General features: G+C 43.0%; 1 protein-coding gene across 1 annotated transcript in view; it reads left to right on the top strand.

Annotated features, from left to right (window-relative positions):
* The window catches only part of CASTOR1 (cytosolic arginine sensor for mTORC1 subunit 1), a 103,146-nt gene that overhangs the window by 24,606 nt on the left and 59,658 nt on the right, over nt 1–18,882 (top strand). The window contains exons 3-4 of the mRNA XM_069214619.1: nt 14,397–14,590; nt 14,713–14,845. Of these exons, the coding sequence (XP_069070720.1) occupies nt 14,397–14,590; nt 14,713–14,845 (327 nt within the window). The remainder of the gene's footprint in view (nt 1–14,396; nt 14,591–14,712; nt 14,846–18,882) is intronic.

The raw sequence follows: 18,882 nt of genomic DNA, 5'->3' as shown, positions 1-18,882 counted from the left end.
GCTTGGGATGTCAATTTTCGCCCCAGCAGCCTCCTTGTATTGGGACCAAAAGGGTTTGTGCCTGTTAACCATTAGGTTAACCTAAGGTCATTCCAATGGTTTTAAGGATGTGAAGCAGGTGACAGCCCATCTCGGCCAGGCATGCGGGTAACATCATGACATCGGCATACAGGGCTATCCAGTCCTCAATCGCCAGGCCTAGGTCAAAGTCCCACACTGTAGCATCACAGTGGACCCAGACTGCTAGCGGCTAAATGGCCAGTACTAACTGAAGAGAAATACAAGGGCAACCTTGTCTATTCCCTCATCGAACTGGGAGTTTATGTGATAGAACCTATATGTATGCGCACCTGGGCGCATATGAAGGTGTACAGGACCCGGACATAGGCTTGGAAGTTGGGCTCAAACCCTATTTTCTGGAGGATTTCTTCGAGGACGGCCCAGGGCACGGAATGAAATGTTTTTTCGAAGTCAATTAACAACATGGCAGCAGATCCTCCCCCTAGAGACTTGATGCGTGCCAGCGCCAGGTGCACTCTCTGGATACAGTGCTGCGTGCCCAGTCAGTGAATGAACCCACATTGATCTTGATGGACCAGCTAGGGTATCACTTGTATCAGTTGATTGGCCAGGAGTTTGGCGTATATTTTAACCTCCATATTTATCAGTGAGATCGTTCGGTAGGAAGCACAGTGGGTTAGGGGCCATCTCAGTTTGTGCAGGACCACCAGGGTGACTAAATCTATGTCAGTGGGGACTAGACTTTTCCTGCTCACCTTCTGGAAGAGGTCTAGGATAGGGGGTAGATTATCAGGCCCCAGTCGCCGGTAGTACTCCACTGGTAATTCATCTGGTCCCGACGTCTTCCCAGAGTTAAGATCAGAGAGAGGGCCTTGTTCTCCTCCTTGAGCGTTAGCTCATGTTCCGGTGCTGCGCTTTCCACTGAAGCCAACCAGGACATCCGTAGTTTCATGATTAGTAGAGTGGTAGATTCGCAATTCAGACACTCCTGTTAAGCATATAGCTGTTCATAATACTGGGTGAAAACCGTTGCAATTCCTTGGGCGTCTTCTATTGCCTGGTCACTCCTGTCTAACACTCACAGGACTATTCTGGACGTGGCCTCTTTGGTGGCTAGGCAGTGTAACAGTTTGCTGGATTTGTCCCCCACTCATACACCCTTTGCGCTGATGCCATCCAGCATTTATGAGCCTCGTCCAAACACCGCTACCACAAGGATGACCTGTCTACCTCCACTGAGGGTGCACCAACTCTGTATAACCAGTTGCGTCCTCTTTTTCCTGGGCCAGGGTGGAGGTCTCTAGCTCTGTGATTTTAGCTATGTGCTCGTTACCCTTGGCCCAGGTGGAAGCCAAGCCCCTCATTGTGGCCTTACATGCCCCCCTACAGTGTCCCGGGCAAGGTCACTGTGCCTTTGAGGTTAGGGAAGAGTTTCAGATTTTCCGCTAGGTGTTCAGTGAAATTGTTGCCGGTAGGGAGCCACACATTGAGGATACATGTTGGGCACTCCCCGCCGGACGGTGTCCCAATGTGGAGCACCACCGGTGCCTAATCCGAGATTTACCAAAGGGAGAATTTGCGACCCTTTAGTGTGCAGGGTATCATGCCCCAAAATGAACAAGTAGTCTATATGGGATCATCCCAAATCATCAAATGAACTCTGAAAAAGGTGCTAGTCATCTCAAACAGATTTGGATAAGATTCGAGATGCACTTCACACAAATATATTTGCCGGATCCTACGAAACATCATAGATGCAGCCCTACGAAGAAAAAGGCCTTAAGCAGAACCGGTCGACACTTAATATTACACGCATGGCTATTGACACTGCTGATTTATGAGAATAAAACCAATTGGGCAAACCAGCCAGGTCCTTAGAGTTGCAGGTTTTGCGATTATTGGTGAGAGGGGATAACGGGGAACATACCGAACAGGGGTGCCACCCGGGTGACATTTGTGGCACTATGACGTTTGCTATGTAGGTCAAAGGAGATACCAAAGAGGTATGTCCATCTGTTTTGTTAATTGTCATCGCAGAGTTGTTCGGGAACAGTCTTCCAACAAGGCTCTCCCGGGTCCTGCACCCAGTCTGGGAACCTCCACTGTAGCGCGGATGGGGCCCTCTCATGACCCATCCGGTCAGGCCACTTGAAATGCAGCTCTCACGTCGTCTGCGCCCGTCGGCCCCTTTTCAGCTGTAACCCGGCCTTGAGAAAGACTTCCGACGGCGACCCTCACCGTCTCCCTGGGTCACGCGCAATTGCAGGATACACATTCGATCATGGCACCCAAAGGCCTCCTGTTTCCGCCCCGGGCTCGGCCGTAGATCCAGGGCAGCTGCCAACGCCATCAGTGCACTATGTCTGCTATTCATCATGCAAACCGGTGATCCCTTTTTGGGTTGTAAATAGATATATTTGCAGGTTCTAGGCTGTCCTTTATTTTGTTACTACTACACACAAGTCTTTGTTCCTGTCGGGTTCCCTGTATACCTCTGCTTGATTCTCTGTGGGCTTCAGATTGTCAAAAAATAGAAATTTCTCCTCTTCAGTAATTTTCAGGCTAGCAGGAAACATGCATTTGTTTTATTTCATGGATCTGAGTTTTCTCTTGACATTGTAAAGCCGCTTTCTTGGTTCATGCACCAGATGAGTCTAGTTGGGGAACATCAAAACCTTGGTTCATCTTTAAGGATGTGTCCTTCTCCTAGTCTGTTGAACGGCCTTTTTGGCAAGAAGGTTAGAATTCTCTCTAAAATCACCCTTGGAGATGCACATGCTTGGGATCGATGCACAGGAACTCTGTCTCCCTAACCTATCACCTTATGGCTATACACACATTAGCTCACACACCAAATGCAATGCTTATAAGTTCACAATATTTATTTATAAGAATAAATAAGGCCTGGAAGCACACTGTAACTAAATTACAATGCATAATACTACATTTGTAGTAAATTTCATAGTGTTAGGGGTCTTGTGGTATGTAATCCTATCTGTAAGATTATTTTTCATATTTTTATTTACCTCTGTTACATGAAAGGTCATGAACATTGAATTCTATGTGCGAGGTATGGTTTGTATGGCAGCTGTTAGGATTTGTGGTTCTATCCATAATTTGCACATTTCATTGTTTTTTCACTTGTAATTTGTAAACAGAACTACGATGTAAAAAAAAATTAGTGACTTTCAAAAGTTTTTTGGGCATGTACGTTTAAGTTTTATAATCAGTGCAAACCATGAATTCCATAACTCCACTTTAACATTTGCCTTTTTCAGTAAATATATTAAATGTATTGTTTGAGGCTTACAGTCCCGATACAGACACAGATGTGATGTCTTCATTTTTTATATATGTTTATTTTTTATTGAGAACAAACAAATAAGCTTTACGTCACAGCCAGCATAGCACTGCATTGTTACCTATACAGAACAGTCTGCATCGTCTTGTATACTGCTGTAAGCCTGTACAGATTGTGAAGCCTACAACCATCTACAACATATTCAACAAAATCTCATAGGTGTGCAGCTGAACGATTGGTGTGAAGTTATGGGTATAGGGTCAACCGGGAGAAAACGAAGGCGAATAACAGTATTATGGAGTTCCGGGGTACGGGACAGTATAGTCTGATATAGCAGAATTGGTGCGGCAGTATGTGCACACTCAATGGGACACCGTCATTAAGGATCTGCCGGCCGTGTCCTCACCGGGGGGGCGGGGGAGGAAGGGCATGCCCTATGCCAGGGTGGGGAGCTGGGCTTAGAGGTGCCACTAGGTGAGCCACGGAGCCAGATGGAAGGCCTGCACAGTAGGGAAGAGCTAGCGCTCAGTCGTGACGTTGGAAGGGCAGAGTGCGCCTCGTTTAGCCTTCAGTCGGTAAGGTGGTCTGGTGTCATCGCGCAGGGATTGTAGAAAATGCGCAGGGTTTGTGGCCCAGTGGTGTGAGTGGCCACTTTCGGACTCCCTGCATTTCCGCACTGCGGAGCGCCTCTTCTTCACCTGCTCCCCACTTGCGCACAGCACCCCTCCAGGCCTCCACAGGGGGGCGGGGCGACGTCGGGCTCCAGTGCAGGGTGAGCGCGCGGATGAAGCGCCAGGGTCGCAAAGCGAGTGCGAAGCTTGTGGCCCTTTAATGTGACGTCTTAATGGTCACGAACATTGATTTCAAGGCCGATATCACGATGTTATTGAGATAGTTGTATTTAGAATTAACAATCTTTAATGTATGGGTAGCAAAACTACTACAGTATAAAAACTCTGGAATTAAAAGTTACATTTATTGTGAGTAAAGTTCACGTAAAAAAAAAATCAAGCAAATGTATCCCGTTGTAAAAACAAAGTACAGCAGTATCTAAGGCCACAGTTAATTGTGTAGTGCATTTCGTTCTACACAAAAATAATGTATCCCGACTGATTCTTATGAACGTAATAACACTGACACGGGTCAAGTTGGTGCAGCCTTCAAAGTAAAGTGCCCCAGCTCTGTAAAGTGTCCGGATTTCAAATTCATTTAAGAAAGGTTTTAACCAGGGCATGTACAAAACAAATGGGATTAAGCTCTGTGTTGCAGATGCACAATCTGTAGCTCATAATTTCATTAACCCAAGGATCTCCTGCGCATCTTCGCCTTCGAGTTGATAATAAACCACAGCAAATCCTTTAACATTCTTGCCTTGCTGAAAATGAAAGTTTGCTCTCTGGGTATGTTTGTGTTGTTAAACATTGCTGCGACTTAGTCACCCTGCTCAAGCTTTTTCTGCACTCAACAAACCTGGTTCTGGTGAAACGGTTAATGTTTTCACCGATGTGTTCCAGATCTGCTGTGCTAGTCAGATTGAGTTGAAGCTTGATTTGAGTTGTGGGTGTGTCCAGAAGAGGACTCTCCTTGCACATGGCGTGACCTTCCTGATAGGAAGGAGGAAAACTAGGCCGTCAGTTCCTTCCTGGCAGATCTGAAGGTTAAGAAAGCCCCAAGGGTGACGGTGTTGAAGGCTCCCGAGAGAGCAAAGGCAGCCAGTAAACACAAACCTCTGCCTTCCCTCACACTGAGAGCCAGGGGAAGTTCTTAACCCTTTGACGTCTGTGGACCCGCATTGATTTACTCTTGGAAGCAGGGGACCCTGGCCTTACCCATTTCTACAATTTGAACCTCAAAGCAGTAGACACAAATACAAAGTCTACAACCACAAATAAGCAAAATAGTCAGTGTTTAATTCACAAACAAAAAAAACACAATTCTAAATGTAATGTTAACGGAAATGTTGCTGTTTTTCACAATGTAGTTGTATTTCTAATAGAGGGAACAATTTGCTAGACTCCAGCATCACTTTATTTTTTGCTACTCTGTTGCATGCTCACTTTTTGTCTGCATGTACCAGTGCCTCTAATTATCTAGACTAGATTCCATTTACGGTACTTGTGCTGCTTCCCCGAACCCAGTTAAGGATAGCAACATCATTTTTAACCTCCAGTTTAAAACGTTCATGTTTAGAGTGTTTTAAAAAAATTCAATTTCAAATTTTGCATTTAATGATTATATACTTTATTTCTCTGCCAATGTTATTTAATTTTCAGAACCGTCGCAGGCCAACAAAGGCTAACTTATAAAAACTAGAGGCGCAATAGGCCGAAACTGTACTATGATGTAGTATTATTGTAATACGTGTTTAGTCTGTTCAGGAAAGACGGACGGGATCTCGTGTAATATATATTAGATCATGCAAAGTACAGGAGAACTACGAGAATTGGTTCTTCTGCTGAACATATGAAAGAAGCATTTTTTTTGTTCTTTTGAATCGTACTAAGATCCAAAGCTGCCAAACCAAGGCTTTAAGTACTACTCATACCAAATCATCAGGCCTGTCAGTTTAGTTGATTACTAGTGGAGAGGTCGCTAACTTCAGTCCAAAATTCATGATGACTTCTGCACCGGCTAACATTTATGTTTGACAGTAGGTTTCCTGAATAGGATGAGAATAAGCAACCCCTATTTGCAGTAGTGGTGATTGACAAATGGGATAAAACATCAAGAAGGAGGGATTCAAAGGTGAGGAATACTACAGCAGAACTTCACCAACATAATCAATGCAAAGAGGGGACAGCTATTCACTGCATTCTAATTCCTCATCTTGGAAAAAAGTTCTGTATTTAGAGACGGTCTGTCAGACCTGATGCTGTATTTATTGTTTGACTTCAGTCTTGCAGTCCATGCAGGGATTGAGCTCACCCTGCTGTCGAGGCAGTGCATGATAGGGCTGACCCTCAATTTACTGTTTTTCTACCTACACCAGTGGTTTGGTGGGATAGACTGTGTAGTAAATGTTAAGCGTTACAAAAGGTTATGTTCTTAAAATGCAGGGTTTTATTCCGAATGGCAAGATGCTGCCCCTTCTTAACAATTCTAGTTATAGGACCTCCTGGTGATGTAATCCATTGCATGTACCTCTACTCTTTGAATTTTTTTTAATTTTATTTTGCGTAATGACAGTACAAACTAATTGTAGCATTATCGTCATCCAGGAAGGCATGATATGTGTAGTCAATAGTACAATTAGTCTAGTAGTGTATAATAAACAAGAACAAAGAACAAGAAAAGGTTCTCAGTACCTGCAAGCACATCTCCAGTATTACCAAATCGGCAAATGTCAGTGATTCTAAATCTTTAATTGCTAGCACGTCATCACTCTCTAGTCCACAATAACCCTGTATTGAGCTGAGGCCCCCCGTATCCCTGAATATTTGGCGTTGCCATCCCCTTGCTTCATACATCAGTTTCTCCAACACTTGTAACTCTCCTAAGCCATGCCTCTATTTAGCAATGCTCAGAGGGGCATGAGCACACCAGTTCTCTGAGTAATTCCGCTTGACAAATATCATGGCCACACCCAGAAATATATTTTTATATCTGGAGTAACCAAGAGCCTCAATTATGTGTAATAATACTATGCGAAGGTCCAAAATAATTTGGGATCCCAGAGCCTCATTACAAGTCCTTTTCAATGCTCCTCACAATCCCTTCAGAGCTGTGCACTGCCAAATCATGCGCATTATGTTGCCCACTGCAGAATGGCAGCGGAGGGCACTGGTAGATGAACCTTGTTTAATGTGCTACTGTTTGTCTCCTGTGTTATAAACCTGAAACAGTCCCCTAAAGGGCCTAAACCTGAAACAGTCCCCAAAAGGGCCCACATTAGATTCCCAAGCATTTCTTAATTTGTCAAATGTGTTAGGGAGTGTCAATAACCATGGATCTCATAGGTGAGAGATTTTGTGTTTATGCCCTAATCATCCATTGTGATAATGGCCTCCAAAGGATGAGAGTCTGGGTTGAGTCTGCTTACTGCAAATAAGGAAGCAGTGCAAGTCTAAACTGAAGGAATTTATGAAATTGAGTGTGAAGTAGTCCGAAGCCCCTGGTAATTATGTAAAGTCCTTAAGGGTGGAATGTGAAAGGACCAGTCCTAAAGTCAAAATGCTGCCCTCGAAATCAGGTAGTGCAGCTCCCTCAGCAAGCAGTGTTCCCTGCTATAGTGGGGTCTCCTATGCAAGTCTCCGCTGCCAACAGATTTGTTCCAGAGTATTAGACCATGTCTTAAGATCAAGGTGGGTCACTGGTGTGTGTGTGTGTGTGTGTGTGTGTGTGTGTGTGTGTGTGTATATGTGTATATATATATATATATATATATATATATATATATATATATATATATATATATATATATCTCCAGTTAAGTACAAGGAGCTGAGGTGCTCAATTGCAGTAAAAGAGGTCTGCCATGGCTAGGCCTCATTCAAAAGTAGATTTGTATCATTTGAGCGTTGACACACGAGGCACACAGTATTGCCACAGAAAGGTGTGCAAGGCTGCTGTAAGTTTATTAAAGAATGTATGTTGGAGGGGGAAGGGATAGTTGTGTAACATGTAAGGAAGCCTGGGAAAAGCCACCTTTCTAGGTTGAGCATAGCAGCACGGAAACACTGCTTTCCAAAGTGTTGTTCTTTATCTCTGGGCTTTAACCACGCTCATCACTTTCATTCGCTCTTTGGCTTGCCTTTCAAAAATCCCTTTATGTTGGTAAATGCCTAACGTTTGTCCCGCCTTGAGCCTGGCTTGTTACTGCCTTGCAGGCTGACCCTGTTACATGGCTTATTGCACGGTCACCCACATACTTTAGTGTGGGTGAACTTCTTTTCTCTTTTGTCTCTCCCTTTCACGCGGCCATGGCAGCTTCAAGCGTGACCTCCATCTCCCCTTCGCGTTGCGATCCATGGCTACACTGATCCACCTATCTTCGGTTCTGTTTCATTCACAGTCGCCTCACCAGTCCAAAACTATTTTGAAATCCAGGGTGGGCAGCGGCTTCCTCGATGACGTCGGAAGCAGGAGCTGCTCTTGGCCCACCAGCAAATTCCGCAGCTAGTGTGGATAGGCGGTAGACTTGAAAACATTACGTTTTATTTTTTGTGTAAACGCACAATAGACTTACGTTTTAATCTCATACAAACTCAATATACACACACAACGTTCTTTGATTAATGTTTGTTTCACGTTTACTTCTTAACACAATTCGCAATAGAAACTATCTGTTGGTCGGTTTTCCTTAACCGAGATATACCCCTTACCTTCTGTAACCGAACGTGGGAATTCTACAATCTAAAATGCTGAAACTTTACATAGCTCGAAATGGCTTGCTTTTTTTAGATTGTCTTTTATGTCAAATCAGTCTCATCCTCCTGCCCCTCACCCTTTCTTTATTTTGCTCTTTCAGAGCATTAACATTCCCTTTCGGGATCAAATGGAGTTCGATTTCTTTGTTTTTTTTCTATATGGCATCTTGTGAGCTTGGCACTATCGGGCAGAATGTTTTTTGGGCTACACACTGCCTGTTCGACAATAAACAGCCTACTGGTGTATATGGGTTAAACTTTGTTTCAACTCCAAATGTTTTCAAATCGAGGCTTGGCCCGCAAAAGAGTCGTAACTGAAAATACAAGGACTGGTTCTGTGCCCTGGAAGTATTTTGCTTGAACTCTTTGCCCCTACCACAGAGCTACCGGCTGCAGGCAGTGTTTTTTTTTTTCATGCGTTATTATTCTGCTCGTTGTTGATCCATGACGGGTATCACACCATATTCATAGCAACCGCCCAACATGGTGTTAGAAACCAGGTGAGATTAGCACCAATATGCTTCTTAATGCTATGAAATAGGCACAAGTAAAGTGACCTGGTGACTAGACTCCTTTTCTCTTGAATGCAACATGTCCATATCTTGCATTTTGCGATAGAGGAAGAAGGAAAATGGAAATGCTTTAGTTATATGCAGGGCCACTGGAATTATCTGACAGGAAAAGACCAAGTTATGAGGCAGGGTTGAACAATTTATGTGGCAAGAAAAGTCCAGTTATGAATTTACAATACCAATAGCTCTAACGCAAGCAAATGCGAGACCCATTGCATTGCAAATGCTTGTTAGTGACTGGGACTCTGCCCAGAATAGAGTGGGTCAGAAAATTCCAGTAATCTTAATCATGATAGAGGTGCTCAATTAAGGGATTTATGTTATTGGAAAAATGTAATTGCAGATGTAAAGCCACGTTTGTTTTTGGCTCAACCCCACTCTCGTCCCACGTGCAACGAATGGCATTAGTGAGGACATTAAAGGTGAGGAAATGTCCGGACCACGGATCCCTAGATTGTATGAAACTGGGCAATGACAGTTACGAGAGCCACATACATCTGACTCAGCTTTATAACAAGGTTACAGTGAATCCGAGGCAATCAAGAGGCCACTCTTAGTGAAGTTATGTCTGAAAACTGAGACCACATGTAGGTGCTCTCCTGTAATTTGTAAACTAACAAGAACAGTGTTGGAATGTTACCAGGCCAAGAGACCTTTCAGAGTGCCACGATCTACCCTGAGAGCTTGCATGACAAAGGGATTAATTTTGCACTTTCCAAAACTTTACCAGCTAATGAAATTAGTTCTGGTGTCTTGATGCATGAGTGCCATATGGACATTTTGAGGAGACACCTGTTGGCCTTCGTATTGTCTTCAAAACATATATATACTTTATCAATCTAATCAATCCTCGTTTTCAAATGATTCTGAGGTCAAGCTGTGATCAAAGACTGACTCTGACCGTTCCGTGACAAACAGCAGATTTCTTCCTGTCCATGACATCCTTCCCTAATTCTCCAGTATCGGAGGAAATTTCTGTGTCCACCGTTTGGCTCTGTCTTCATGTCATCTCAGACTGAAGACCTGTAGCATACTTGGCATGCTACTGATGGAGAGGGCAGGGTACAGCTGTTTAAGTAGCACTACCACCCACTGATTATTGCCTGCCATCCTTCTGCTTTTTTATGAGACTGTAGCAGCCCATCTGAGTGTCTTCCCTCAGCAGTAAAAATATGATTAAAAGACCGACAGCAGCGAGTGATCAAATTATCTTAAGGTCATCTCAGAAAGGAGGCCATGTAAAAGTGTAAGGGCTTATTAAATTGGAAGCCCATATCTGAGTATATCCAAATTCCCCTTTAGTAGTCAAATGATTCCTTTGTCAAAGGTCCTACTTTATTAGCATCTTTTTCTCCCCATCTAATTTTTTGTGCTTCCGTCTGTTTCTTCCCAGGTGTCATATCCTGTGTAATCATTTCCTAATTTCCCTTCTCTCTGACATGCTTCCTCTTTATTCTTCCTTTTACTCAAAACCTTACCTCTCTTCTTCCTTGCATCTCTTACCTCCCATTCTCACCTTACTACTTCTTTCTCTCCCTTCTTCTTTCTTCCACTATTCCCTTCTCTTCCTGTACTTTTCTCTTATATACAAATAGCAGTGGAACTACATTAAATTAAGTCAGTATGGGTGAAACTGGAGGCAATGAAGCTTATGGGTGATAATATTGGAACTAGTCACTCCAGATGGCCTGACGACACATGGGATCTGAAGTACTGGAATAAAGGCAAGGGCGAGGAGACTAATATATATATATATATATATATATATATATATATATATATATATATATATATATATATATATATATATATATACATATATATATATATATATATATATATGATAAAACAGAGGCTTTCAGCTCATCCGCTGCAGTGTTTCTGTGAGGCATAGTTCGATATCTCGATCTGTTTAGTCTGCCCTTCCCACCATTTTTGACCTGTCCTGTGTATCAGCGTGCTTGAAATCTGGGCAGCCCTACCGGTGTAACGTGGCTGAAATGAAGAGCTGGGCGGAGGGGTTTTTTCTGCTCTTTGACTTTGGTAATTCTACCTTTTCTAGGCAGCATGGCTTCTATATATAATGTTCAAGCATATGTGAATTATGTATGTTTTGGAGCAAAATTAAATAAAAAGCTGTGCTTTTAGGCAAAGGTCCTTTCCAGATTACATGGGTCAGAGCTGTTTATGGAGCCTGGGCTTATCCCTTTGGGAACCCTTAGGGCAGAAGCGGCCCCCACCCTGCATGTCCATCGCTCAATATTTAAGACTTAGTCCTCCACAGAGTGTTAGAGAATGAAAAACCTGCTGTGCGTAAGTGGATTTTTGATTTCCTTGTATGCTCCCTGTCTTCCCCTTTGTCCTTCATCTCCTTCCTCCATTCTTTCCGCCTTCTATGGAACACAATGCTGGCAGAGTTCCCAACTGATGTCCTTTTGTGTAGGAACCTTTGGCTCCCCTTTGCTATTAGTTAAGACGGTGCCAGGTTCTGTGCCACTGGAGCCCTGTTCTGTGAGCCTGACCCCTCAGTTCCTTTCTTGTTCAGTTGTTTAACTTGGGAAACATCGTTTACAACGTTGCCATTACCGCGCACATGCCTTTACCGCGCACATGCCTTTACCACACATTTTGTTCTAAAGGCATGAATGGTAAAGGCATATGCATGGTAAAGGTGGTGCAGCTAAGTACAGGTAAGTATTAAGTGGTTTAAGAGTATTTTGTATGTATGTGTGTGTGTGTTTGTGTGTGTATATGTGTGTGTGTGTGTGTGTGTGTGTGTGTGTGTGTGTATATATATATATAGATAGATAGATAGATAGATAGATAGATAGGGTTTTTAGGTTTTAGGCTGGATATGGGTTTTGGGATGGTAAGGTCATTTTTAAGTTTTAGGGTGCGTATGGGTTTTGGGGTGGTAAGGTCATTTTCAGGCTTTAGGCTGGGTATGGGTTTTGGGGAGGTAAGGGCATTTTTAGGTTTTAGGGTGGTGAGGCATTTTTAGGTTTTATGGTGGGTATGGGTTTTGGGATGGTAAGGGTATTTTTAGACTTTAAGGTGGGTGTGGAATTTGGGGTGGTAAGGAAATTTTTTGGTTTTAGGATGGGTATGGGATTTCGGGGTGGAAATGGCATTTTTTAGGTTTTAGGGTGGGTATGGGATTTAGGTAGTAAGGGTATTTTTAGGATTTAGGGTGGGTATGGGTTTTAGGGTAGTAAGGGTATTTTTTTTGGTTTAGAGTGGTCATGGGTTTTGGGGTGGTAAGGGCATTTTTAGGGTTTAAGGTGGGTAGGGTTTGTGGGTGGCAACATGCGTGTGTGTGTATAGATAGATATATAGATATATTATACTTACCATTTTCTTTTCTACCATGCATATGTCTTTACCATCCATGCCTTTACAACAAAATTTGCATGATAGTCATTTTCGTGGTAAAAAAAACTTCTGTTGTAAGTGCATTCATTGTAATTACCAGGTTTGTAAAGGCAGTTGTTGTAATTACATTTGTGGTTCTGTCATACAACCGTTTGACTTGCAGTTCCTGGCATATTGCTTGTTAATTAGGTGCTGTCTCCCAGCCAGATCACTTGTCAGTCAGTCCCAAGCTTTTTCCTAGGAGGTTGATCAGGTTCAGGCAAGTAGGATTTGATTTAATGTTCAATTGACAGTCCGTTATACCAGCACTCTTATGGGTGACATTTAGATTGACAGTGCTTAGACTAGCTCCCTGCTAGTCTACCATCGATCAGGCCCTAATACCCAATGCCCAAATGGCAGGTAGTCAGTTGGATTGCACCCTTGTTTCCTGTCTGGTCGATTAGTCCCATGCTCCTGGTCTACTCTGTTGAGTAGCCCTGGCTCTCTGTCTGGTCACATGATGATGATGCTTTCTTTCTGGGTGCTTGCCAGTCATCTCTTAGCTTCCCTGTTTGTTTGCATGTGTACCATGGTATAGCTCCCTTGCTATGCCATGGTCATGGGCAGGTTTCCAGTCAATCAATGTATGTAATTACCCCTCCCAGTCAGGTCGCCCTTCAGTTGATGGGGTCCTGGCTTAATGTTTGGTCAAAAGCGTAATAAAGCCACCACTCCAACTTGCTCACATGCTGATCGATGGCACCTAATCACCTTGTTGACAGATACAACCACATCTCTGTTGCTACTTCTTAGGTTGCACATTGATTCATAGGCACATTTCTCCTTGCTTGGTTGCCTGCGGCCTTGGCTACCAATCTGATCTCCTGGTCTCTAGCTACCTCTCCAGTTGCCTGTTCTTCAGGTCCCGTATTCTGTCTTCTGTCAAGCAGACAGTTGCCACGGGTTGCTGTTGGTACCTCTGACAGCCGCCTTTCATCCCTTGCTGCTCGTTCATTAAGTAGTAGTTCTGCTTCCTTAGCTGTGATTCATTCCCTAAACAGTTGTGTTTACTGAAAACACAGCAAAGATTCACCAGTTAGTGCAAACTTAGCCACATAATATTGATGGATCAGCGCTTATTCACAAATAACTTGTGGCAGCTAATGTTTCACAGTGAGATTGTTATCCCTTTACCGAAGAGCCACTTTCTAGACGGCCTTGATCTTCCATTCTGTTGCTGTTTGGCTCTAGCTGTAAACCTAGTGGCCAGAAATAAAACCTGTCTGTGTCCTATGAAGGGCAGGGTGTTCCATCGCTGATGAAGCAGTGTACTTCTCCTCTGTGCCAGGATCCCGCTGAAGCCCTCAATGCCCCCTTCTTTTGTCCCAATCCCTAATACAGAATGTGCTGAATCAGACAGCATAGACAAAAGTGAGAGGCCACTTTGGTAGTGTTTTCCTTTTTTGTGTGTGTCTTTTAAAGATGATAATTTACAATTGTTCCTACAGTGTTCAGTTTAACTCTTTCCTGTTCACACTGTTATGTACCATTTCCCTTGATCTCTGCTGTCCCTGGGCCCCCTTTCATCGAGGTATCTCATTTTTCATGGTTAGGACTCCCTCCGTGGGAACATAGTGTCTCTTCCTTTATGTTTACTTTTTAAACTTTTCAGTGATATTCTTATGCCCGACATACATTTTGAAACAATGCTGGACAGATCACCTTTGACCTTGTTCTTCACTTAACCATACTGTGCTGATGTTCCTTCCTCTTGCCTTCCAGAGCTGCCTTCTTCGGAGTTTCTGCAGGCGGTGGATGCCACGTGGCTGGTGCTCAATGTCCTGACCAATGGCTGCTCGACGAATGACGCTCAGCCGGTTGGAGTGACCAAGATTGCCAAGTCAGTGATCGCCCCATTGGCAGAGCACAATGTTTCGGTGCTGATGCTTTCCACATACCAGACAGATTATATTCTGGTGAGGACAGGCTTCTGGGCTAGGATGTAAGAAGGTGTCACATGTTGTATTCAGCCTATTTAGCATTAAGTGCAGTAATGGCTTTAAATAGTTTGAACTTTCTTTGGTTTTCCCATTTTTAGATCCGGGAGCAGGATCTCTCTACGGTGATCCACACACTGGCTCCAGAATTCAATATCTTTCGGGAAGTGAACGGTGAACTCATCCGTGTGATGCATGAGGAGGCCAGCAATGGCTTCCTGAAACCGAAACAAGGTGAGTGCCTGTGGGTCCCAAAGCAAAAGGTGGGCACGTAGGAAATATTTCCTAGGTCATGGGAAGGATTCGACGGGATGGATTGCTACCTTAATTTTGCAGTAGAGGGCGAGTCTTTTGGATAGAAATTCAGTGTCAGGAGAGGATCTGTTTGATAGAGATTAAGTATATGTTGGCGCTTACTACCTGAAAATCCAGAGAATAGAGGATGGGTAAAAAGGAGGCTAAGGTATGACTTGGGGAGTCTTAGAAATCCGGAGGGAAAAAAGTAGTTCTGTGGGGGAAGCAGTTTTTTGGGTTAGGGTAAGAGTTTATACTTGTGGTATCACTGCATGAAGGAAACATACCTGCTTTCTCTTCTTAAAAAAATCATGGTCCGTCTATGAAAGCCAGAATAAAATGCAAGAGCTTGAATCCCCAGTCAAGGCATCTTATTTGAAATTCCTGAGAGCAGCCGCAGTACTTGTGACTGCTTCGGGCTGGTTAATGCTATTCCTCATGGCCTGCCACAGGAAATATTTTACCAGTAGTGGCCTTTGAAAGTGGTGGGCGTAATACTTGGCTCGAGTTTCAGTGATTGAGTCTGACTTCTTACTAAATCCCCCTTGCCCCCCAAACATATTTTACGAAACGGGGTCAAATAATGCTTTTTAAAGCACAATTTTCAAATACATTTGCTCAGAAGGCATAGGCTTTGAAAGAGATGTTATTGAATAGTCAGTATCTATTAAATATTAAGTCTTTCACCTGATGCTTCCAAGGAGTTGACCCTGTTTTTTTCATAACATACCGTGGGCACACCAACATGCCAAAATTGCCTCCACTGTGCCAGTAACACATTTAGTCATGGTTTTCGCCCCATATGTCATGGGGTCTCCCCCTATGCCAAATACTCGCGCCTTGAGACCCGCACGGGTGAGTAGCGCGCTTTATAAATGTTAATGATTTGAATACTAGATACAATATGCCAGTTCCAAGCTTTTGCCATTTATGCTGTACATTAACCAAAGTCAGCCTTACATCAAAACGTATCTCAAGTATGTCAGGGCTAGCAGTTTGTTGTGGTTGCCTCCCTCTTAGATGTCATAGTTGTTCTCCCATATGGGAAGAATTATTTCCAATGTGTTAACACCAGCATTTTGCAGTTGATGCCTTATATACTAAGAATTATCTTCAGTATTTCAGTTCCACCATTTGTTCCCATGTGTGTCCCATATGCCGAGAATGCCAGTGTCATTATTTTGCCTCAGGTGTCCATTTTTCCAAGAATTACCGCTATTACCACATTTTACCTGTAGTAAGTGAGTGCCAAGCATTACTGTATTCTGTCAGTGCGAAGTATGACCTCCTATATGCCAGTACCAAGTATTCACTTGAGCATGCCAGTTCCACATAATGCCTTCAGTACGGCATTGCCAGTTTCTTCATAATGCACTGTCTGCTACGAATTACCGCCATTATGACAGCACTAGCATTTTGCATTGGGTGTCTCTGTACGCCCAGAATTCCCGTCAGTATTCCAGGGACAACTGCAGACTCGCAATCACAAAACCATATTCTTATTCACTTTTCTCATGCACCTTCAATCACTCATGCTCACTTATATTACCTCATTCTCACACATTCTCACTCATACTCCTCTCTCACTCATACTCTCAGTCATTCACACTCCCTTGCACTCACTCTTATTCATTATCACTCAGCCGCATTCGCTCACATTCATTTAATCTCATTTACACTTGCATTCACTTTTACCCTCTCCATACTTACTCACTTGACTGGCTTTTACCCATTCTCACTTTTCACTCGCTCCAGCAAATTCTTACTCAGTTACAGTCTTTCATGCTTATGTATTCTCTCCCTCATTCATTCTCACTTACCTACCTTCAGACCTATTCATAATCACTCACTTTCTTACTCACTTGCACTCACTCTCATTCATTCTCACTCTAGTGACTTGCACTCATTCTTATTCACACTCCCTTGCACTCACTCTTACCCTCAAACATGCTCATTTGCACTCAGCCTTAAGGTCACTCACTAATTTTCACTCACAGGCTCTCTCTTTCTCGCTGCCACTTCGGTCAGTACTTTCTGTCTCACTTTCACTGATGCAAATACATGGCCATGCTCTTTCTCACAGACACACACACTTTCCAACAAAACATTTAACTTTCTTAACTTGCTGTATCCCCAGGCCCTCTTCAGGCTCTAGAAAACTCCTTCCTGCTTCAACCAGCACTGGAACAATGATCGCCATGAGTGTACAATATAAACTCACGAGTTTTCATTGTGCGGTCTAGTTGTTGAACTGCAGCATTAAAATGACTGCTGATTTCCATTGTTTTATTCATCATTGTGCTCCCTTTCCCATGATAGATACATTGTTCAGCCGTTTCAATCACCATACTACCATGGTGTTTATTTCTGGAGTTGCAGCTAGTGATATCAACAAAGAAACAATACTATTCCATTGAATGATGGGAGCCATGAATGTACAATACATTGGTTAAGCATTACGTTGTGCAGTCTAGTCTTAAAATGGCTGCTGACATCCACTCTCTGGCCATTTATATCGATACTCGGGAATAAAGCAACAGTACCCCATTGTGTGTTCTAATTGATCAGAACTCTCTTCAAAGTAAAATTGGTAAGCAGTTTGGTGCTGCTTTTATAGGCCCTTAAGATTTTTTCGCTTGATAACATTTCTACTGACTGTTACTCTTTCTCAAAGTATTAGTTACTTTTCATGCTGCCATAAGAAGGATTGTGTTCAGCTAAAATTGATAATAAATCCATTTGTCATCACTATGTGCATGTTTCAGAGACCGATAATACAAAAAGGATAGGTATTCAAAATGTATAGATAATTGTTTGTTTTACACTTTAGCACGTATGGCATGTTCACATTGCCAAGCTATATTGTCTGGATTTAGTCCGGATGGTTTTAGTTGGTCACAGAATGCCACACTATTTGGTTTTGTACTTGTTCATGTTCACCTCGACACAGGTGTAACACAGATTTTATTTTAACTTCAGTTTGTCGAGGCATTTGTCTTAGTTTGCTTTTGTTCTCTATTTTATGCATAATTGAAATCTACAGGGCATTTTGTTTCTCAGCATTGTCCTCCGTATGGTCTCGCTTATTAATTATACAAAAGACTGAAACGTTGATGTCAGTCCACTACTTACTTCTTTGAAACCAGTTTGACAACACCCAAATAATTTTGTTATCAACGGATTTGGTCCCAGTCGAACTATCTTGTCAGAGGGGACTGCCTGTACTTTTGGCCCTGTCTATGGGCTTGATGGGACAATTTTGGGTCATTAGCCTATTGGATGCTGGGATTTGGATAATCCTGCATATCTGTGTCTTTTGTTTGACACTTTAAGTTAAAAAGGTTTGTTTTCTTGTTTGCGCCCGAATGTTGAATTTGTTTTTTTTATTACTTTGATGCTCAGTACTAAGATACATATGCAGATCTTGTTGATCATATCTACTTAGATTTCATGAGTTAGGGTTGGAATGATTCCCTTGTTAGCCTACTGTACTTTGGTTTATATTTTGTTATTTGACTTATATTTATTCAAGCTATTTACCCTTGTTTACTGCAAAACCAGCACTGGAACATGAAACTGAAACCTCAAACCTGCACAAGGTCGTGACGAATCGGGGAAGGGTGAGGTGATGGGCTGATTGGCATGTAGCCCGAGCATTGCATGGTCTCAGCCTACAGCATCCAGGACCACTTTTAGCTGTGATGCTTTAGGGCATCACACATGGGGAAGCACTAAGGCCCTGGGCAGGGGCTTCCTCAGCCCTGGACAATCTCTCTGATGGCTGGTGCAGGTGCCTTCATGGCAATATCACTGGCTGCTGCAGAACCCAAGGAGAGTCATTTTTATTGGAGAGTGAATAAAAATCTATTGTTCACTGTCCATATGATTAAAAAAAAAATAGGTCAATAAATAGGGAGCTTGTAGCTTTGAAGTCTGTATGGGTGAGCCACCATGTGCCCTATCTTACCTCCTCCCTG

This window comes from Pleurodeles waltl, chromosome 11 (genome assembly GCF_031143425.1).
Source record: "Pleurodeles waltl isolate 20211129_DDA chromosome 11, aPleWal1.hap1.20221129, whole genome shotgun sequence".
Classification (NCBI taxonomy): Eukaryota; Metazoa; Chordata; class Amphibia; order Caudata; family Salamandridae; genus Pleurodeles; species Pleurodeles waltl.
Note: the sequence above shows the minus strand (reverse complement) of the source record. Positions and strands in the feature narration are given on the sequence as shown.